Here is a 24,333-nt window from a genome sequence, read left to right as displayed (position 1 = left end):
ACAGGACTATTGTAGAAGCAGCTAGGGCCATGCTATATGATCAAGATATGCCAAAATTCCTGTGGGCGGAAGCATGCAACACAACTGTCTATGTTCAGAACAGGACTCCTCATCGGGCATTGGGCAAGATTACTCCAGAGAAAGGCTTCACTGGGAAAATGCTTGAAGTCAGTCATTTCAGGATATTTGGGAGTTTAGCATATTGCCACATACCCGAAGAAAAGAGGAAGAAGCTGGATCAGATTGCATAAAAGGGATATTTGGTGGGATATAGCGAGAATGCCAAGGCATACAAAATCTATCTTCTAGGGAGCAGGAAGGTAGTAGCACGACGAGATGTAAAGTTCATGGAGGACAGAGCTTTTAGAAGATCTCGCAAAATGACTTTCGAGGAGCAGTTGAAAGAGGATCCGTTGGTCATGCCTCTTCAACCAACAAAAGTGAAGAATTCTTCCTCAGGTCAGGAAGATTCTCAGGATGAGGAGGAGTGAATAGAAGCACCTGCTGGGAGAGGAAGAACTAGCAAGGAACTTCGTCAGATTTTGCGTGATGCAAAAAACTTCATCGGTGAGCAAAGGAACAGTAAGAGGGAGCGAAAACAGCCAGACAGATATTAGGTGTTAGTAGCTCAGGATGGAGAGCCTGCAAAGGAGGCAGCTCAGCATCAGGTCTAGCTAGATGCAACGGTAGAGGAGTATAACTCCATAATGGTGAACGATGTCTGGGAGGTGGTGTCAAGACCTCAAGACAGATCTGTGGTAGGTTCGAGATGGATCTACAAGATCAAATATGCTGCGGACGACAGTGTTGAGAAATACAAGCCCTGGTTTGTGGCTAGGGGGTATGGTCAAAAGGAAGGGATTTACTATGAGGAAACCTTCGCCCCGGTAGCCAGGTATACATCTATTAGGACTGTGATATCTCTTGTAGCCCAGATGGGATGGGAGATCCATCAGATGGATGTCAAGACGACAATTTTGAATGGGGTAATAGAAGAAGAGGTATACATTGAATAACCAGAGGGCTTTGAAAGTCATGAGAAGAAGTCTCATGTATGCAGACTGAAGAAAGCCTTGTATGGGCTGAAGCAGGCATCGAGAGCGTGGTATGGTTGAATAGATGGCTACTTGCAGAAGATGGGGTTTGTCAAGAGTGATGCGGATTCGAATCTTTACTATCTGGTCGTAGAGAACGAGTCGCTTGTCTTAGTATTATATGTGGATGATCTATTTCTGACAGGATCATCCAGACTCATTGAGGGCTGCAAGAAGAATCTAACCAAAAAGTTCAATATGAAGGATCTGGGACGAATGCACTATTTCCTAGGGTTGAAAGTTTGGCAACAAAAAGGAGAAATCTTCCTTGGGCAAGGGAGGTAAGCTATAGAAATCCTGAAAATATTCGGGATGGGAGACTGTAGACCTATGGCTACGCCAATGATCACCAATTGGAAGAAGATTGATGCATCAGAAGACAAGGATGTTGATCCCACCCTATACTGGTAGCTCACAGGGTCCCTGATGTATCTGGTCAATACTAGGCCAGATATTTGCTACGCTGTCAACACCCTCAGTCAATTCATGGTGGAACCAAAGAGGGCACACTGGGCAATAGCCAAACACGTTCTCAGGTATTTACAGGGAACAGTTGATTATGGGCTCTTATACACCAAGGGGAAGGATATCAGGTTGAGTGGATTTATGGATGCAGATTGGGCAGGAAGTTCAGTGGATTGGAAAATTACCTCTGGGTATTGTTCCAACATTGGATCAGGAATGACCTCCTGGTGTAGTAGGAAACAGAAGTCTGTGGCTTTGACTTCATCTGAGGCAGAATATATGGCATCAAGCACAACTTCGTGTGAGGCCATATGGCTTAGAAAACTGCTGGTGAACCTATTCAGAAGAAGTATGGAGGCGACCAGGATCATGTGCGATAATCAGAGTTGCATCAAACTCTCTGAGAATCTAGTGTTTCATGATAGGTCGAAGCATATTGATATCCGGTGTCACTTTTTCAGAGACTGTGTCCAACGAGGCGCTGTATAGTTGAACTACACTCCTACAGGAGAACAGGTGGCAGATATCCACACCAAGGCCCTTGGAAAGTCAAAATTTGACTACTTCAGGGAAAAGATGGGGATGGTAAAGAACCCCTTTCAGAAGTAGAGATGAGTGTGTTAGCAACACAGATGAAGAGGGAGTTGCAGTGTTGGGAGAAAGGACAAGCAACAACGCAGATGGAGAGGGAGTTGTCGTACAGATGTAGCAATGGCAGTGGCAGTGGTAGAGCCATGGGCAACAATACAGGATACAACAGTGCAGAGGATGTTGGGTAGGAAGGCTTAGCATCAGCACAGGAACCGATGTCAGATGATCAGAGTGATGCTCAGCGAGGAGTATTGCCAGAGCACGGTCCTTACTGAGAGGGAGTGTTGATTTGGGGTAGCATTGGATGTGCTCTAGTCACGAAACTTGGTGGGGAGGCTAAGGCACATGAGATCTCCAATACCCAGAAAGGGTTTGGGCAGATTCTAAACAGATTGGGAGATATTAAAATAATTAATATTCTTAATTTAATCACTAAGTCTAAACTTAGGGAAAATAAAATGTTAATGTGAATTAATATGAAACTATGTTAGAATGGTCCAAAAGTTATGGATCAAGCTAGATCTAATCTTAGCTGTTGATTAGGGACTTAATCTCGGCTGTTAATTTGTCAACAAGAAAAGTATAGGAGGAGGCTTGAGGGTCACTTGGAGGACACACTGAGGGAGACTAGTCAATTCAATTTCTAGAGTGGGGTTAGTTGAGAAATTGAATCAGTGGTCTAGTGAGCAGTTAGGAGGCAACAAGTATGGAACAGAGAGACGGGAGATCAGTGCAGAGGCAGAAAGGGCAGATGCAGGGCCAGAGGGAGCCACGCAGAGGCAACGGAGACTGCGCAGAGTCAGCAGGGCCTGCGTCATCCACACAGAGGCTGCAGGAGTGATGCAGAAGGCCAGAGAGGCTACGCAAAGTCTCAACAAGCTGACGCAGAGGGTTTCGGGCCATGCAAAGGTCAGCCGGGCTAATGTTGGGTTGAGAAGAAGTGCTGGAGAATTTGTCTATCAGTGGGTAAGCCAGTTTGGCACCCTGTTGTACTAGAAAATTGATGAATAATAAAATGCTCCCTTGCTGCACCGGTTTTCCCACATTGGGTTTTTCCGGGGACATTAGTCCAAAACATCTGTGTTAATGTGTTGATTCTTGTGCATATGTTTGTTTCTGTATTACAGTGTGATATCTGCAACAATATTTACTTCAATGTTTATTGAAGTGATTTCATGAATAACTTATGGTGGAATAAGTAGGAAAAGTAAATTAGTTACTACAGTGATAGAATTTTCACAGTTCATTGCCCAACAAGGGTTGGGACAATCATGGGTTCCTGAATGATAAAGGAGGTTCATCTAGGGCCTATGGAACTAGGGTGATGGCCATGGATATTGGGTAGAGCTCATTTATTGGCTTTTGCCCATGTGCTAACTATATTTGTCCTGACCATTTTTTGCATCTTGTGGTACATTTTCTTGTTGAATGTGGCCATTTATGCTTTTACTTTTTCTTTTTACCTGCTTCAACCTTCGGGGCATCATTCCAAGCCTGACCCAAGGTGGGGGCAAGGGAAAGGGGAGGCTAACATTGTGTAGACCTAGTGAGGAAATGTGGACCCAGGTGGGAAAGATGATGAATGGGGTTATAATAAATGGAATGGGAGTGATATATGTGGATGAGGGAGCGGGACCACGCAACCAAAATCGGGGTTTCCCATGTAGTACCACCCTAAAACCAAATGGTCAGTAAAGGAGATCCCACAAGACTAAGATCCAAGGGTAACATCCAAAAGAGGTCTAGGGGACAAAAGCACAAACCTAGCCCACTCTTTCTGCTGAACCCCCCTACTAGTTCATTTGACGATATACGTTTTCCCATCCATCCAATCAGGCATCCCAACTTCATCAGGCGTTATTAATCGTTTTGTCTTGAAAAAGTACTCTTTAGGGGGTCCGATGGGAAATCTATCATCAGGACACAGAAGTCGATTTTCTCTTTCATGAACATGGCACTTTGAGAACGTTTACCTATGACCCGATTCAAGGCCTGCATCCCGCCATCAACAGCACCTACCGCACCCAAGAAGCCTTACCACACGCCCTACCTTCAAAGCCCTCGCCCTCATCCGCAGCCAGTGGGTGGTTGTGTACCCGGCGAGAAACTCCTATATATATGCTATTTAAGGACCAACCTTGCACTAGGAAGCGCAAGCCCCTCCGGGACCTTGATCATTTATTTCTTACCTATTTTTTCCAACCTACCCACCTATCGGCATCACTCGTTAATCCTACTATAAGATGTGGCCCGGATTCGACAATAAAATACGAGTCAATCTTCCGGCCTAACCCACTCAAGTGACTCCTTGAAGACCTCCAGATCAGCGGTCTCGTTACTTCCTGAAGGGGCCTTAACAAGCGGAAAATAGCATTCATGTCCGGGAGAGGGGACAAGAGCATTCCACCTTAAGGCAAACCCCAACTATGGAGACAATCACACCTGAACGACTTTCCTAGGAAGTCTTCCCTGGCTCTGTTCCCGCCCCGAGTTAACTCCAGTTTGGGCGAACACATCTTCTTAAAAGCACTTCTCCGGATGGTTCGATGGGAACAAAAATGATGGGCTTCCAATCTTCCCACCTCTATCAGGGCCAACTTATACTCCTCAGACTGCTTGCTCTGAACCCCTTCTACGGCCTTCCAACCGGCACTTCCTTCCTGTCTCTGAAGACTGACACGGCCCAGTGCGAAGCCAAGGGCGGACCCACATAGCAGACAAGGATTGCAGAGCCGGAAGATTGAACAGCGGAGCATTCCTGCTAGTTTCAGATAGAGCTCCAGGGCCAGTAGTTCATCGGGAGCGCGGTTAGGGCATGAAAAGCAGCGGAGTAAGCAGCAGCTTTCACATCTTTCCCTTCAGTCCATGCTCCGTACGGTTAACCGGGCACAGGCACTACTCGAGCATATGAATAAGATCTTGGATAGACCAGGGGCATATGAAGCGAAAAGGCATGGGCAGGAGTTGGAGCAGATCCCGCAGATCGATATTGAGATATAGGACCACCCGGGAGCCAATGCTAGTCGATGAATCGGAAGAAGCGCTTGATTCAGAGCCAGTTCGCAATCGAGATCGAGCATCAGAAGGAGCCGAAACAGAGCCCAGCGAGTATCTCCTGAACTCTATCGCCCAGCATCCCTACTAGTCCCACCCAATTAGAGATTGAGACCCTCCCATGTATGTCAGACTCGATTGAGGAGGTGGAAGGGCTAGAAAAGGTTTACTGGGATAAAGACCTTTTAGGAGCCGGGGCACCACTGAATGTGCGTCTGTCCCTCTCCTTTAGTCGAGAGTTCGGCAAGCTCACCCTTCGCTCGATTCCAGATTCACCAGTGGTAGTTATGGTTCGAGATCGAGTTGCTCAGCCACGATTAGCAGTTTACTCATAACCGATGGATCCGACTCAGAACCACGAAGAACATATACGAGGCTCGCTCTCTGATGGACCATAATCCAAGTTATCTGGCAGTGAAACGATATCATCTAAAGGGAAACCCTATTTTGGCTCTAGTAAAGAGAGAACCCCCCCCATTAGGGACATGTCCGTATCATAAATTGCATTCTCTCACTCCTTCATGGATTTAGTGAGGTTCACTTATTTCAAATATGAAGGATCCTAAATTCTCTAGCCAACGATCAAGCAAACAAAAGTGTCCATGATAAGTAAACTCAATACTCAATTACCAAATGACAAGACATACCATTAAGGTTGGGTGGCCCACAGTCAAACATACAATCAAGACAGATGGGTGAGGGAGCACATGAGTGGCTTAGGTGGTGGAGAAATGGCACAATGAGTTAGTTGGTGACTGCAAGGGACTGTCGACTGAGGACCACCTTGGAGAAAATTTTCTCCTAGGGATATCACCAACGAATTTTCTCCAAGTCCTTTTTAAAATAAATTTAAAATATTCTTTAAATAAAAATATGAAGATGTAAAAATATTTCACTTGCATTGTCAGTCGTAAATAAAATATTTCGATATCGATGTGAAGTAACATAATTTTATATCAATTTTAGGGAGTTAAAGAAATTAAAAGTTGGAAAAGTTGTATATTTTCACTTTTCACGGTTAAGGAATAAAATGTATTTTTCTTACACCCTGAAAAAAATACTTCAATAAAAAACTTGAATAAATTATTTGAATGTCGATGTCAATTATTTTTTTTTTAATAATGCAAAACTTAAATAAATTATTTGAATATCAATGTCAATTAATTTATTTTAATATCGATTTCTTGCCTTTTTTAGTATATCAAGAGTTGAAATGGATCTATGCTGGTTTTGTAGTATGCAATGCTTACATATCATGTCAATGCTGTCCTCAAGTTTGGTTATATCATGTCAATGTTTACAAACATTTCCTCAAGTTTTATATGTATATAGTTACATATATATGCTCTTGCCATTTTTCTTTGGCATATTTTATAACTTTTTATAATTTATTTTAAATTTTTGTATGCTTATTAATTAAATTTAAATATAAAGTTCTGAAATATCATGGTTACAAACATGAATAATTATTTTAATTCATATGGTAAAATGGATTTTAGTTTATAACTATTATTTATACTTAACATCTCTATATAAGAATATTGTTATTTCTAATTATATGTTCTTAAATATCATGATTACAAATATGAATCATTTTTATTTAAAATTATTTTAATGTTAAATGCGTATTATGATTTTTTTCCATAATAATCGTTTATAATTTTATTAATAAAAACAAAATTATATGATAGAAAATTGAATTGAATCTATTTATTATTTTTATTACTTTTTACTTTTTATTAATTTTTTAAATTGAGCAAACATTATGTTTTAATATTATTTTCTTTTGACCTAATGCTTCATCTAAAGTGCCACTATAACTCCTCCAGACTGGCTGTAGAGCACCTCTCGGCATAATAAGTATGTAAACATTGGGATGATGTGTAAACATCACAAACATAAAAATGCAGATAGCAATGGAACACACGAACTGGTTTATTTTAGAACGAGGGAGGGTTAATTTAGTGCCACTACAACTCCTCCAGACTGGGCTGTAGAGCACCTCTTGGCATAATAAGCATGTAAACATTGCGATGATGTGTAAACATTGCAATCATCACAAACATAAAAATGCAGATAGCAATGGAACACGCGAATTGGGTTGTTTTAGAATGAGGGAGGGTTAATTTATAGGCAAAAGATAGGGTTTAAGGCCCCATACATATGCTATTTTAATTATTTTAAACATGTTATTCTTTAATTGTGCTGTTTTGGAAAATCTCTGGTTGATATGTTTTTGGTGGAGGCTGGAAACATATCCTGAGCAGATCTTCTGCCTTTTCCAATCCAGAAATTGATTCTTTCCAGATCTGGTATGGATTTTGCCAGATACAGATTTGTTCTACAGAAACACAGATCTCAGATGAGACTTTGATGGATCTGGTAACTTAGCTCACATGAATACCGAACACTTCAAAAATTAGCTTCATGATGAAGTCCTTTGAGGAAATAGGAGCAATGAAGCACAATGCTTATAAGACTCCTGAAGACTCGCGAGTATTCACAAGTCAAATGCCTAAACGAGTCTAGAGGCCAAGACCCTTCTATAAGACTCGGACCCTCCAAGACTCGTCCAAACTCTTCAGTACCCATGGACCCTCATAAGACCCTCTGACTCTCATAAGACGCTTATAATACCAAGCACTTCAAAAAACAGCTTCATGATGAAGTCCTTTGAGAAAATAGGAGCAGTGAAGCATGATGCTTATGAGGCTCTTGAAGACTCGCGAGTCTTCACGAGTCAAATGCCTAAACGACTCTAGAGGCCAAGACCCTCCTATAAGACTCGGACCCTTCATATCTCATCCAAACTCTTCAAGACCCGTGGACCCTCATAAGATTATCATAAGACCCTCATAATTTATAAGGGTTGGAAATGTCATTAGTTTATTTTTTTGTGCTTAAAATTGACCATATTTTAAGTTTTTTTTTTTTTCTTCTATTTTCTGTTCTGTATTTTACTGAGTCTTATATGAGTTGTTCCCGATTTTTATACGAGTCGCGGACTCAATAGCCAGACGAGTCTTATACGAGTCCGAGTTGTGCAATATTGGGTAGGAGTTTATAACTATATTGATGTCTGATTTATTTTTCCTTCTGAAAATGTTTCAAAACATTCTTATAGCCTATTAAAATTCTTTCAGATTTCTATCAGATCCTTAAATCTGCTTGCAAATCCATTTAAGACTCCTCTGCTCACAAAATAATGTTCTCATATTAGGGTTTTGGTGTAAAAAAATGAATTATGGATTTGCTGTGATCCCAGAAATAACGTGCTGTCACATGCTGACACCATTATTCCTATGAAACTGCTTACAAATGCAATTGATATACCATTGTTGATGCAAGCTCCATCTTTGCCAATTGCAGCACAGTCTTTCGAATAGATTAATAAACATAAATCCTGTCATTTGCCAGGTCAGTGTACCCCATTTTCATATGAAAATTGTTACCATTTCTCAATGCCTGATCACTGCCAATCTTCTCCGATTTCATCTCTGATTTTCCTGTGTCACATTCTGGGTGATTATTCACAGCTGTTCATTAATGTTTCTTTTTAATGAAAATAGTTTATTCTTCATGAGTGGAATCTATTGAATTTCAATAATGCATGTAACTATGTTTTAGTGGTTAGTTGAAGAGGAACACAATTTATCTCATTTTCTTTGCGATTCTTATAGCAAGTTTTTGGACAAACTTTTATATGTAACATCGTTTTAATTTTGTTTTCTTGCTCTAAACAATTTTTTCTCAGATGGTGGACTCCCAGTTGAAGAAGACAAAGACAAGATGTCATGTTCTCAGAAAAGGTCTAGGAAAAAGGAAAATAAAGCAGAAGTGAGAGTAACAGTTTCAGTGGAAAATGATCAGACTAATCATGTTGCAGAAGTTCAGAGGTTGAATGGTTACAATGGTGCTGCTGATACAGATTTTAATGCTGTACAAGATCAGAATTTTGAAAATTGTGGACAAAGAACAGAAATGAACTCTGGGTCCTCCAATGACTATGACTATGCTTTACTAGCTGATGAAGAAAATGTTGGTCGCTTTCTGTATTTGGAAGGTGTGGAGTATATGATGTGGTGTACATATGATGTACATTTCTATGCATCTTTTGCACTACTTGATCTCTTTCCAAAGATTGAACTTAATATACAACGTGAGTTTGCAAAAGCTGTATTAATTGAAGATAAGAAAAAAGTTAAATTTCTAGCTGAAGGTAATTGGGGAATTAGAAAGGTACGAGGTGCTGTACCTCACGACCTAGGATTGCATGATCCCTGGCTTGAAATAAATGCATACAATATTCATGATACAAGTCAGTGGAAGGATCTGAACTCAAAGTTTGTACTTCAGATTTATAGGGATCTGGTTGCAACTGGTGACATGACTTTTGGTAAAGATGTGTGGCCAGCTGTCTGTGCTTCCATTGAATACATGGAGAAGTTTGATCGGGATGGTGATGGTCTCATTGAGAATGATGGATTCCCTGATCAGACATATGATACTTGGACGGTACATGGCATTAGTGCATACTGTGGAGGTCTATGGATTGCTGCACTTCAAGCTGCCTCTGCAATGGCAGATAAATTAGGTCATAAAGAGTACGCAGAAAAATATAGGAGGCAATTTCAAAGGGCTAAAGCAGTATATGAAGAGAAGCTTTGGAATGGATCATATTTTAACTATGATAGTGGGACGAGCAGCAACAGCAACTCAATTCAGGCAGATCAATTGGCTGGACAATGGTATGCTTGGGCCTCAGGCCTACCATCACTTTTTGACGAGAACAAAATACGAAGTGCTCTGCACAAAATATATGATTTTAACGTTATGAAAATTAAAGGAGGAAGAATGGGTGCAGTGAATGGCATGCATCAAAATGGAAAAGTGGATGAAACGTGCATGCAATCACGGGAGATATGGACAGGTGTAACATATGGTGTTGCTGCAACAATGCTTCATGTAGGATTGGAGCATCAGGCCTTCACTACAGCTGAGGGGATTTTTCTAGCGGGCTGGTCAGAAGATGGTTTTGGGTAAGCAATTCTGCTAAATTACATTATAAAATGACTACTTTTTAAGAATCTGTCTGACATTACGGTTTTTTATTTTAAAAAGTAACAACTTTAATACTTAAATGAAGTAAAACAGCTTCTGCACAGGTTTACTTGAAACAAATAAGGCTGCTGAAGGAACCTTTAATTTGTGTATGTATCTAGCTCTCATTGTCTAAAGTTGATTTGATTCTGTCAATTGACTGCGATGTTAAACTTTTCTTCCCTGAACTAGTCCTTGGTCCTTTTGGGGGTTTAGATACCTAAAAAGTCATATGTAAGGACTATTAATTGTTTCTTTGGAACTTGTTAATGGTTGGTTCAAGCATCCTCTTCCCACAATATGCCACAATATGCCCTAAGAGCATCAATTAATTATCAGTACATATCTTTAGACACCCACTCTCCTAGAACAGTGTCAAAAAGTATTTCGATGAAAAGGAGCTGATCGAAAATAAAAGATAGAAATACTGAAAATTCCCAAGTAATGTGTCAACCAAAGCTTAATTGTCAAAAGGAACATATCTCATCTTATCTAATGAGCAATGTTACACCAAGTTTCTGCGATTGGGGGGATGTGGAAATGGGGAGACTTACAGGAGGACGTGTGGAAGCACCCCCAAATTTTTGGGAAATTCAGGGGGGACATCGATGTGTGTGTGTGTGTGTGTATATATATATATATATTTTTTAGTTTTGAGTAATTTCAAATAGTAAATTGAAATTACTTGAACTCAAAAATAATAAAAAGTGACAAACCAAAGACATGGTCTAAGGTCATTAGTATCTAGAGTCAAGATTCATAAGTTAAAACTAAAAATGAACAATGGACAATGAACCAATGTTATCAAAACCAGACCGGTCATTAGTATGTAGAGTCAAGACTCAAAAGTTAAAACTAAAAATGAACAATGGATAATGAATCAGTGTTATCAAAACTAGACCCGTGATAGAACTGGTTGACCCCAAAACTGGGAATTGGGAAAAACAATTTATCAACCAAAAAATACATAAATATTCAAATTTGGAAAAATATACGCAAATATTCATGTGCACTCATATGAATCCAACCCATTATATGCAAATATGCAAAGTTTCTCATATATATATTATAAAATGAAGGGTGCATGTAATCAAAATGGTTTCCGAGTGCAATATTTGAACCAGAAATACATCAACAAAGAGGTTCTAGAATCTAGATGTATTCTATAGTCCAAAAATTTCATGCCACAACAAATACCTGCATTTCATCAAAATCATTAGATATATTGGGATCATCATCATCAATATCACCCTCTAAGCATTAAAGTAAGATAGAAAAGGCTTAACATGTCAAGTTGAGATTTTGTTTGAGTGATAGGTGCAATTTTACTAGGGTCATGATAGAGGAGTTCAACAGTTGATGCCACCAACATTGAGGTACATAGAGGGCTTGGTGCTCTTGATTAAATGTTAGTTCCATACCTTTATACATGATAGAATCCAATGAAAACATTGCAATTCCCGCAATCTTGAAATTCTGAAAACTGTTAAATCTGCTGGATTTTGACTGGGATAAAAAATTCTTCTTTCTCCATATGAATTTTAATAAGGTCAGAACCATTGTCAAACATCCCGTGTCAATTAATAATTTAATGGTAATGTTAAAAATTTATGCCACTTTTACTTTAAGAATTTAACGTTACCATTAATTACATAGCATTAATAGGGCCCTAGGGTTGAATATTAGGCTTTCCCACTCAGATTATTGTTTTCAAGCAAAATTAAGGGGGATGCCTTTTTGAGGAGGGATGTCCACAAGAACCCCTTTGGGGGGGATGTCCACAAGCACTCCTTTTGGGGAAACCCCTACATTGGGGAAACATTTTCCCCTGCGTCTCCCTGAGTTTCTCCAAAAGGGGGACATGGGGAAATGTTCCCCATGCGCCCCTCTGTCCTGGGTGCGTGCACCCCACCCCTGGGGATGTATCCCCATGGAACATTGCTAATGAGCCAATTGAGCTTCTCCAACTTCAGAGTAGATGTGTCATAACTCGTGTACTTTTCTGTTGCTTTCATAGTTGACACCTTTCAACTTTTTTTTGGCTGCTGGACTCCAGAGTACGTAGCCAACCCTCGTGGGCAAATTGAATATACGTGCTTTTCTATTTCAAATTGCCGATGAAACCAACCAAATGATCAGATATAAGACTAACACAGGAAATTGTCCGACCTCCATAGATGTAGAATTACAATGGAGTATATACAACCTTCAGAAGCTTCATGCAAAATTATAGAATGAATTTAAATTCTACACAAGCATTTTAAAATAAATATAGATCCTTTTCATAGCTTACATCATCGCCTTGTTGCAGCACAAAGAGAAATGTTAGGTGAAACCCGTTGTCTTCAAAAGGATTGTTACTCGTGAAATAACATAATGCCAAATTACAAGCGTGACACTAACAAGTCAAATCACATAGTTTCTCATCTATTGATAGGCTTTGTTCAAGTAACAGCATTGCAAGGCATTGCAATTTTGATTGTTCAGTTTTTTGGGACTCGCCTTGTTTTGAAGTATTGACAAAAGCAGAGCCTCAGTCATGCAACTGTCATAGATGGGATTTTAAATCAAGAATATTTGTTCCGAGTTACTACAATGTATAAGTAAATATTTGGAGTTCAATAAAAACTTTTGTCCTCTTTACTTGGCATACCTCTTGTACCAAAATGTTGTAGTCATGAAAACTGTGCGGTAAAAGCATTCACTAAGAGTTTTACATTGATCGTTTGTTCTAATGCTCTGAGGATAGCTTATCCTCATGTCAAAACCTTTCTAGGAAAAATGAAGATTTATTAAAAGATATTTAGCAATTTTTATATTTTCTTTTCTCAAGTTTGATGCCCCTTTGCATTTGAACTGTAATTAGCTTTCTTCAGGTATATAACCTAAAATGAAGCCTTCAATTTCCTGGCATTTTTGTAACAATGCCAATAATGGGAAACCTTCAAGTTGTATGAATTCGGAAGTTACAAGAGCTCCTGTCTGTTTTTATCCTCTTCCTCCTTAGACTGCAACATATGCAAATTTATTGATGCTTATAGAAAATTAAAATTCTTGGAAAACAACTCTGAAACTCTACAGCTTCTTGCATGACATATTACCTTCGAAATGTGAGTCATTTGAAAAATATTTCAAGGTTACAGCCCATTTTCAACAGCGACGAGGGAAGAAAATGTAAAGTATATGCAACAATATTGCCTTCATAACCCAGCACGTTAGGCCAATATTTGTTTCCTACTTGTATGGATGGTGGAGACATGCATGAAAGCTAGATTAGTGGTGCGTTGAAATTGTAAAGAGAAGATAGGAATTTGGAAATTAAAGTCTGGTGGATTCGATTTGTTATTTTACAATGTCATTCAGTAGGTAGCTTATGGATTTATGACAAGTTTATGGTAGCTATTTATGAACATATTGCTGATGAACCTTACAATAATATTTTCTGGGCTACTTCGTTGGTAAAAGCTAGCACCTGTTATGGCAAAAACATTGTTTGTGATAGAATATGGGTTCTAAAAGTAGTGCAGCTTGTTATGAAGAAACTGAATCTTCATGGAACGCTTTTTTTGGGATATTGAAAATACGTGCAGTCATCCTTTCACATTTTTTTATTTTATTTTCGGTGGTATGTTGCATCATGCATCAACTATCATATAAATTTATCAGCGGCGTTATTTACACAAAATACTCTTTCAGGTACTGGTTTCAAACACCTGAAGCTTGGACAATCGATGGCCACTATCGGTCCCTGATCTACATGCGTCCTCTTGCAATATGGGCGATGCAATGGGCTTTAAATCCTCCTAAAGCTGTTCTAGAGGCACCCAAGATAAATCTGATGGAGAGAGAACATCCATCACAGTTTCACGCCGGACTTGCAGCAGTTGCTGAGGCTTTCAAGCATGTGCATCAAAATGGACCCTGTAGTTGCTCCAGTTCTCAGTCTGGGTGTCGCTGGAAGTGTACATGCTAATTTTAGCATTATTCAACGAAGGTTTTGTTCTATGTTTTGTGTCATTGATTAATTGTTTCCAAGCATCCTCAGTGCAGAATGCCAGGGAATGTTTGGTACGATTTTGCAGGTTTATTTTCCAATTCAGAACAAGGGAACTCGAATGTTATTTAGAAATCTCAATTTTTTCCCTCTGTAAATGCTGCTTACAGCTGTCCTTAGGTTAGGCTGCTATGCTATGACAGCCGTTTCTGTGCCGTCATAAGCACCTAGCACCTGGCCTCATCTGTGTCCACACGGGGGTTTTTGAACCCAGATCCTAATGTAATCCAGTCTCACTTTGGGGGTTTTGAACTTGGGTCATAATGTTAACACAAGTTCGATCACCTCGCAGTTGTGCAACTAGACCACGCTCCTGTGGGCTTATATTTACAAGTTCTAACAAAGCTCTGTCAATTTGAATATCTTTGCATCTATGTCCAGGTGAAATTTGGAATGTATTCAACCTCTAAGAACTATCCCTACAAATGTAAACACTAGGTGAAAATTCGTTGAACCAAGAAGTTTGGAGTTGAATATGTTTTCCATTAGTTCTAGAAGCATGTACTGGGTCATGTCAAAAGTTCCAGCTAATATCAGGAAAATGTTATTTTGTTTCTTTTTACTGTGTGATGAATTCAACTGTGAGTGGGATTGGGGGAATTCATCTCTCCGCTCTCAATCCGAAATTCTAAAACATAATTTAGAATGAAAATGGAGAAATGAAATGTGGGACATATGATTGAAAGTGGCATTGATTTGATTCAGGTTCTCCAGAAGTTATAATTTTCAGTGGAAAGGGAGATTGATTCCCTCAATCTCACAAGTTGAAACATAATTTAAAATAACACTAAGGAGAGGTTGTATGTTTTTGGAGTAAACAGAAAGAAGACATAAACTAGCACAGGACACTTGACGTTTATCTTTTTTTTGTTCACGTCTGGCAAATATTAAAAGAAAGTAAATACAAGCAAGTGACACAAAAATACAATCCAGTGACACAAAGGAGAAATGAAACGAGAGTATATCATTTTAGAGTAAAGAGGAAACATACATATAAACTATCACAGGACAATTGCATGTTAATCTTTCCTTTGAATATATGTGGCAAAGATAACATTTATATCCTTGGAAAAGTAAATACTATCAAAGTGATATAATACAATCAAAGTGTAGATATCAGGTCATATTTGCATTACTGATCTGAATTGGCAAGTTTACAGAGACAAGAAAAGACCTACACAACTAATTTGACGAAATACAATCAGAGTAAAGAATCAGGTTATATCTACGTCACTGACCTGAATTGGCAAAGTCTACATAGAGACAAAAAGCATCTATAGAATTTAATTGGACTGGCCAGAACTTTCATGATAAAAACCAAGCCAACCTTCTCTTTTGATTTTCTCTTTTGATTTTGATTGTTTTAATTGGACTGGCCAGAACTGGCAAGTCTACATAGAGAGACAAAAAACATCTATAGAATTAATTGGACTGGCGAGAACTTTCATGATAAAAACCAAGCCAACCTTCTCTTTTGATTGTGATTGTTTTAATTGGACTGGCCAGACCTTTCATGATAAAAACCAAGCCAACCTTCACTTTTGATTGTGATTGTTTTAATTGGACTGGCCAGAACTTGGCAAGTCTACATAGAGAGACAAAAAGCATCTATAGAATTAATTGGACTGGCAAGAACTTTCATGATAAAAACCAAGCCAACCTTCTCTTTTGATTGTGATTGTTTTAATTGGACTGGCCAGAACTTTCATGATAAAAACCAAGCCAACCTTCTCTTTTGATTGTGATTGTTTTTATTTTTGGTGATTAGAGGAATTGGCAATTGGGTGGGTCATGCAATTTTTGATCGTGATTGTGGATTGTGCAATTTTTGACGAGAGCTTTCATGATAAAAACCAAGCCAACCATCTCTTTTGATTGTGATTGTTTTAATTGGACTGGCCAGAACTTTCATGATAAAAACCAAGCCAACCTTCTCTTTTGATTGTGATTGTTTATATTTTTGGTGATTGGAGGAATTGGCAATTAGGCGGGTCATGCAATTTTTGATTGTGATTGTGGATTGTGCAATTTTTGACAAGAACTTTCATGATAAAAACCAAGCCAACCTTCTCTTTTGATTGTGATTGTTTTTATTTTTGGTGATTAGAGGAATTGGCAATTAGGTGGGTCATGCAATTTTTGATTGTGATTGTGGATTGTGCAACTTTTGATTGTGATTGTTTTTATTTTTTGTGATTAGAAGAATTGACAATTAAGTGACTATACTTTTGGTTAGATGATGGGTGAATAAGGGGGGACAACAGTGAGATTTCAAACCGGAGATTGAGGTTTGTATTTTTTTTTAGAATTCAAATTGTTATTAATTTCATTTTTTCTCTTCTTTTGTTGTTTTTCTCTATCTTGTAAATATGAATTACATAGACAAAATAATTTCTATTGACATCCTAATTAAATCAATGTTTACATACATATGAATAACATACATTTGATTCATGTTATTATTGGGATAGCTCTTTCTATAATTTGATTCATGTTGTTATTGGGATAGCTCTTTCTATAATTCAATTATTTAATGCAAAATCAATGTTTACATACCATTTGATTCATGTGGTTATTGGAATAGCTCTTTCTACAATTCAATTCAATTATCCTTTTCTGGTTTAATGTTTTTAATTATTTTTAATCTGCTTAAAAATTAATAAATATTATTTAATATTTTTGGACATAAACATAGAAATACTAAAATGTTATTTTTCAAACTAGTATATTTAAAAAATAAAGAATAACGGACAAAGGTGGGGATTAATAAATATTATTTAATATTTTTGGACATAAACATAGAAATATTAATTTGTTATTTTTCAAACTAGTATATATAAAAAATAGAATAATGGACAGAGGTCGGGATTCAAAATATGGATAATGATATTATTATTATTATTACAATATTTGTGATAAATTTTAAAATTTTGATAAACATAAAAACAGAAGGTAATCTTGAACTCTAAAATATGGGTATTTTTTGGAAGTCCATACACATGTTTTAAACATTTTTTTACCGAATATTTTATTTGTGACTTTTCTACCTTAATGTATATGATACAATGGTATTAACCATTGTGTTAATGTATGCAAGGAGAATTGTGCAGCTGGTGTATATTCATACAAAGGCCTTTACAAAGAGACTTGCATGTTTTTGTGCAAGTGTACTATACAATAACAAATGAATAAGTTCATCTACTTCTTTTTTTTTTTTTTTAATTATTGTGGGTTTAATAGTTAAAATCATATTTGTTTCCTCTTCAAATCTAGAAGAGTTTAGGGTATGCACATATCTATAGACTTAAGTAGTCAAATCAGTACTTAGAGCAAGTTTCTAGTTCCACAAATAAGGGATTTTGTATCTCCATCTCATCCAAAGTTCCTTCTGAGGAAAGAGATGATGTGTAAAACTTATAAGGTGGTGAAAGAAACCTGTTCCCCAATGCTTAATCTCAAAATACTATATATATTGGGTCCACAAGAAGCTTTGCAATGAAATTAAATGATTTTAAAGTATTCGGGCTAATGTTCCAAATGTTCAATCCATGCTTATAAACCGCGCAGCTCAGAGCTCGAGTCACCCTCCATCCAAATCCATTGACACATAGCATCGACTCTGGCAACATACATGCAATAGTGTTAACAAAAGGAGTAGATCCTCGACATTGAAATGTCAGTGCTCATTCGACGGTCGCAATCCATTTCGACACCTAATGAAGAAGGCGTCTGATCCACAGTGTAGCTCGCCGTAACGGGGTGGGGGCCACTCGACAAGCTGTCTTCCCCATTGGTTCGACGATGTTGAAGATATCATGTAAAAGGTAAAAAGTAATTGGTAAGGTCATGGATAGCTCGTCCCTCCCCCTGAACTCGTCCTATGTCACACCAGACAAATTCTTGATCTTCACGTGTCTCCCCACGCTTGAGTTCGTCTTTCGCCACTTGGGCAATTATCCTTGTCCTTTGCATAAATCCCCTAAACCTTAAAACTACCGTCTAACAGTGATCTTTCAATCCCTGTCAAAGAACCTCCCGCCACACACTCCCAAAGGCCAAGGACGCCTTCCAATGTCACTTTTAGTCCCCTTGCGGGCTCCAGGTAAGGTAACCTGACACCCTGACCTCATTGTTTGTTACTTTTGTTTTATTTAGAGGGATGAAGCACGCGACACCTGCAACTCCCAACACCCATGAGGTCAAAAGCACCAGTGCCAAGACTTTAACGGACACCAAGACCCAAATATATGACCCTGTTTGTCCCTTCCCACTCGCAGAACCCCGCTATGAAATGTTTGCCGACCATGTAAGGAATGAGGACCGTTCAAGGGTTGGGAATTGTGGGCTGTATTAACAAATTACTCCTCCTGTTCATCACCTCCCTGAGTTCGTAACTTGGTTGGCCGACTCCTATCAAAAGGATAAGAACCACTTTGTTTCTACTTCAGGGGTTGTAATCCTTGAAATAACTACTCTCTTAATCTAAAGAGCTCTGAATTTCCAAGAATCATCCACCATGTATACATTCACTAATGCTGCCCTAGCCGGTCATTTCGCAGCGCTCCCACTGGAGAGAAATAATCATTCTTGGGGCAAATCCTCGCTCTAGAGGTCAAAACCTTGCCTTTAGATATCCGATTTCCATCGACTCTCTTTTGGGCATCTGTTTAGCTTGTTTTAGCCGCAATTTCTTGTCTAATGGGTGAAGATGTCGCCTTGAAAATAAACAGAGCCGCTTTGGGATGTTTACATAAAATGAAGCAATCTGGGTGTCAACTTAATATCCCAAGATATCTTCCAGCTATCATTCGCTTCCAATTCAGCTATTTCATAGGGTCCTCTTATTTCCGCTACTAATTGATGTTCTACGTGTTCCTGTACGCATGGGGTCACACCTCCCAAAATCTTCCCAAAGCAAAAGGAGCTCCTCCAACTCAATGAGGAAGCTGCCATTGGAGACTGGTACCTCTATGAGAATCACACAAAAATTTGGGTTTACGGATGTGAACTCCCTTGATATCATTTGCTAGTATTTTTAGCTATGAGGATATTCGCCCTCAAGTTCATCAGACAAGTCCTCAGTGTAGACCTACTCCACTTTGTACTGGTAAAGAAAGGTTACATTTTAAAAATGGGACAACCAATAGGCCCTTTTGTGATAAGCACCAGACATACCTTCAAAATAGTTGAGGCCTTGCTCGAAGCCATGGAGTTTGAAAAGGGACAAATTTGGCATTACGACCCCTGAGGCATCCTTGCTCGAAGAAGGGAAAAGATTAAAGCCTCAACTTATGTACGTGATCCTAAACCTGAGGTTGAATGGAAAGCTAACTTTGATTCTTGACCTCTTAATACAGAGATGCAGACTGAATCCCTGGTTAGCGCGAACAAAGTACAAAAGAGCACTACTGACACTTCAGGGCGAGTTGACATGGAAGAGGGACATGTTCATAAAAGGGCAAGAAGTCAAGGGCCTGAATAGGAAGAGGAACACAAACAGGAACAGGAGGAGAAAGAAAAATATATTTAGCTTGAAACACAAGTGTCTGATAGCCCGGGTTTCCAGATCAATCTGGAAATACCACCAGTTGCTTCATCTATATCCTCGACTGAGGTAGCTGTCCCAGAATCAGAAGATAGCCTCTATGCTACAAGAACAAGTTGGTTGCAAGGGAAGGCCAATCAAGTGAGAAACAGGAAAGCCAAAGAAAATTTGCACCAAGAAATGGCCTCCAAGATAACTCCTCACCACACCAGGGTACTAGTTGTGATATACCTGGAGAAAGAAGATTGGAGTATCCTTCAATCCAAACCCTGCCTTTTGGCCCTTAGTTCCAGGATTTGGATTAATCTCTTGATTTAACTAGTGTCCCCTTGGTAGATAAAGTCAATTTACCCAGGCAAGTGGGAGAAATGTTGTATAATGACATCAACAAGCATCAGATGACCATCGACCAGGGTCAAACTTATATAGAGAAGATCCTCAAAAAGGTAAAGACATAGAAGATCAAGTCCCGGGCTATTTTTCAACAGAAGGAAGTATATAAAGAGCTGATCATGAAGATGGGGGTGGATCCCAAGGATAAGGAAACAATAGCAGTTGTCTTCCAGGCCACTCAGAAAGAGAACCAGGAGTTAAGACGACAATTGAAGATGCCTTGAGGCAAGCACATTCAAACTCTTGAGTTGATTCAGAGCGAAAAGGAGGAGGAGGTCCTAATGCAGGAGCTAATCGAGAGAAAGAACATAGTTATTGCCTTCGAGATGACAGTGACAGATTTACAAAATAGAATCGCTTCTCATGTCTGCACGATAGTAGAGCTTGAAGACCCTAAAAATCCCACTGATCGCCTCACTCAGGCATTGACCGAGTTATGGTTATCTGAAGGGAGTTATTGAAGGCTCAAAGTGACAAAGATGCTACCAGAGCTCAAGTAGCTCAGAAAGAGAAGCTGCTCCAAGCTTTGATTGCAAATACAGACAAGCTCACTAGAGATCTACAAAGTGCCACTCAAGGAAACAAGGAACTAAGGACTCGACTCAAAGGAAACCTGGCTCTCATTGAGACTAAGCAGTTTATCTGGGACAAGATCATTTACAAGATCAACCAAAGCTGGGAACAAATATCCTTGATACAGGATCAAAAGAAGCTCTGATCCGGATTTAAACAGGAACGCAATAGATTACCGAGATAACCATAAATACAGAGATGCGATAACCATAAATACAGAGATGCAGCGGAAATAATACCTCATTTCATTACTGTAAAATACTGAAATATGCTTACAAACAGAAAATGGAAAGAAACCAGCTAGGGCGATGGTAGCTTATCTCTGAGAAGAGATGTGGCGGCTACATGCCTCTGAACTGTTCCGAACTGAGTTACAATGAGGCTCGAAGGCCTATTTATTGTTGAGAAACAATGGAAAACCCTTCACATCCCGAAACCTAACCCTAGAAGATGAAACGCCAAATTGTGGGCCCCGTTTGGGTAAATTGGTACATCAATTTCCCGGGTCGTAACTTTGGCATACGATCTCCGTTTGACGCGTACGATAGCTCGTTAGAAAGATCTATCCGAGTACTACCACTTTGGGAGGCAACATGGTCCATGGACCCATGTTGCCCCAGAATCCCAAAAAAACGTCGTTTAGGGCCTCAAAACGGCTCCGGAAGTTCAGGACCCGAAAAACTGCTAAAAATAGTAAACTGTGCTGCAATTTAGGAAACTGAAAAGACTGAAAGAGACAGTTGTGGGGGTCCAAATGGGTTGGTGGGTGGCCACCAACATCCACCTGGATCAAGCTCAGTGCATAATGTGCACCTTCTCTCCTAAATGGAAAACAAACAAGCATCACTAACTCTCAGTATGCTAAGAAATACATTCATTTCCTAACTAAGAGGTCAATTAAGGAGCTGAGGCCACTAGATATAGTTGATAGAATGGATGCGGTGGCGGAAATTTCAAAGGTTATTTCAAAGGAAGAAGCCAGAGCTAGAGCAGAACAGAGCCTAGCAAGGCTACAAAAGGAGGTCGCAACTTTTGATGATGAGATCAACAAGCTCCTTGAAGCTATGTTACCTAATTTGTTGGAGCAAAATGGAGAGATGTTCACATAGGAGCTATATAACCAGAAAATGATCGAGATCAAAAGTAGGACTAGAGAAGCCCTCGAGAAAACATCGGTCCTCAAAGGAACAACCATAATGAATTTCCTTGAGAAAGAATTTCATCTTCTCGAGATGGTTAAAAGTACCTTTCAGCACAAATTGGATTATGCAGGGGTGATCCATCTCAGGCTCCATTATAGATAGTTCAACTCTATCCCTCCGCCTCCTCCAACCATGTGGCAACGATGCGAACAATTTTCCAACCCCCCACTACTTCAGATGGTTCATCCTCGGGTTCCAACTGCTTCTCACCAAGCATCAACATCATCTCGTCGTTCCTAAAAGATTACTCTTATTGTGCAAGCTATGGCCTTTTTATTTCACATTCCAGTTATTTTTACTGTATGCTTTACTATATTCTTGGCAAGACATTTTATTATGATTAGAATGGCTGTGCTCTCACACATGCTATAATTTTGATATGCGATTTTTGCAAGATGGAAAAATCAAGAAAGAATATTTCTTTTACGACCTATGTTTAAAGGTCTTGTATATATATGATCTCCACAAATGAAGACATTCATAATTTTGGAAAGAAAACTCTGTTATTTTTGGGAACATTTCTGCTTCTTTGAAGGATGTATTACTCAGATTATTAATGAAAAGGCGATGGTGATTCCTTCGTTCTAGGACTGCAGTTCTCTTTGTTGTAATCTCATAATGTTCATGTTCCTCTTATATTCCACATTATCTAGCTGCCAGACATGTTTCCTGCTTTCTTATAGATTCATTTGAGTTAAGATGTTAACACAAATGCTTGTATTAGTCTTTGGAAATAAATATTTAATTGCGCTCCATGAATCTTTGCATCCATTCCTTTTGCATATTCATCATATCTTTTTGAATCTAGAGAAGTGTGGAATTATCGATTTTTCTAGCTCTACATGATGGGTTACTTCCTCTCTCTCTCTTTTTGCTTTCGTATTCATACTAAAGTAATTGATTTGTAATTCCTTGAGCTGTTTGGCCTCCTTGATTTATCATTTATGCTGTTGGGTATCATGTATATATGAATGTATAAAGAAATCATGGATTATGTCTTTCTTCGATGATTGAACCAACTAAATTCTCTTGGTAAGAAAAGTTATAAGTGATGTCTCTATTCTTTGAAGAATTATCATAAACAAATTAGATCTAGATGTTCTAGGCACTGGTCTCTCAACAATCAAAGGTTGTCTCTAGAATCGACAACATCTGTTGGCGCCGTTGCTGGGGAACATATTAGAGGATTCCCCCCCTGGGATACAACATTCAGGCACTCTTTGTTAAGGTGAGCAAAGATGTCAAGGTTATAGATTCATCACCTTGGCAACTCCACAAATCTTAATCTCAAAATATCATCCTGGATTTTAGAAAACCCCACACTCGTTCAGGTACCTCTCAACAGAGAACTCCATCTGTATTTGACCTAGAAAAGTTGATTTTCAGAAGAGTTCTGAACGAGAAAACTCCCACTACTGATGCCACTGTCTCGTCATTTCTTGAAGCCTCCTCATTTAGCTCCCAACACACCATCATTCATTGCTCGAAATTTACTCCTAAGGTCCTAACCTATCCTTCTGAAAATGATCTAATGCACCAGATTCTTCCACTCGAAGTCAAGGAAGAAGAAGCATCAGTTAATACTGCGTCTTTCTCGTTTTCCCTTCCCCCTGAGATCGGAAAGGGAAAATCCATCCTTACTATTAGTCATATTCATCACACAAGCAATTCTATAGTTCCCAACCCATCTACCCTGACTGCTATTGTCTTAGCGCATATATCTCTGGTAAATCTAGCTCCACCTCCATTAGTACAGATGGCAGTCCCAAGCTTCTTACTGAACAAGTATGCCCCTCTAGACCTGCTTCAACCTTTGAGTGCCATACCTCAAGACTACCTCAATCTTTTACCTAGGTTCAATGGGGAGGATGAGACCACTGCACAGACATATCAAAATCTTATGTGCATTTGTAGAAAATCTAAATGTGGAACACTTAGACGTGGTACTGAGGCTTTTTATTCAGTCCCTCGATGGTGAAGCCAGAAAGTGGCTTAAATATTTACCAGATGCTTCCATTGCCACTTCGGAAGAGCTTGAAAACTCCTTTACACAGAAGTGGGGTGAAAAGAGAGACCACGAATATGTCCTCACAGAGTTTAATGCTATAAAGAAGAAACTAGACGAGGATATCTCAAAATTCATAAAGAGGTTTAATAAGAAGTACAACAACCTGCCCATTGAGATAAAACCTCCCCAGGCTACTTCTCGGGTAGTATTTGTAGGGGATTTTGAATCAAAGTTTGGTTTTACTCTAAGGGAAA

The 24,333-nt window shown here is 39.0% G+C and overlaps 1 protein-coding gene across 4 annotated transcripts in view; it reads left to right on the top strand.

The window, feature by feature from the left end:
• The window catches only part of LOC149245179 (uncharacterized), a 116,959-nt gene extending 102,045 nt beyond the window's left edge, over nt 1-14,914 (top strand). For 3 of the 4 annotated variants that reach the window (XM_089457694.1, XM_089457693.1, XM_089457695.1), the window contains 2 exons: nt 8,959-10,243; nt 14,001-14,914. In XM_089457694.1, the coding sequence (XP_089313820.1) occupies nt 8,959-10,243; nt 14,001-14,277 (1,562 nt within the window). In that variant the 3' untranslated portion in view covers nt 14,278-14,914. Of the gene's footprint in view, nt 1-8,958; nt 10,248-14,000 lie in introns of those variants that run through there. The other variant, XM_089457696.1, reaches the window with a different exon arrangement.
• Nucleotides 14,915-24,333: the final 9,419 nt, after the last annotated feature.

The sequence above is a fragment of the Pinus tabuliformis genome, chromosome 7, assembly GCF_031772625.1.
Source record: "Pinus tabuliformis cultivar Carrire ecotype Pingquan chromosome 7, CPIR1, whole genome shotgun sequence".
NCBI classification, from domain to species: Eukaryota; Viridiplantae; Streptophyta; class Pinopsida; order Pinales; family Pinaceae; genus Pinus; species Pinus tabuliformis.
This window is presented reverse-complemented; position numbering and strand designations above follow the sequence as displayed.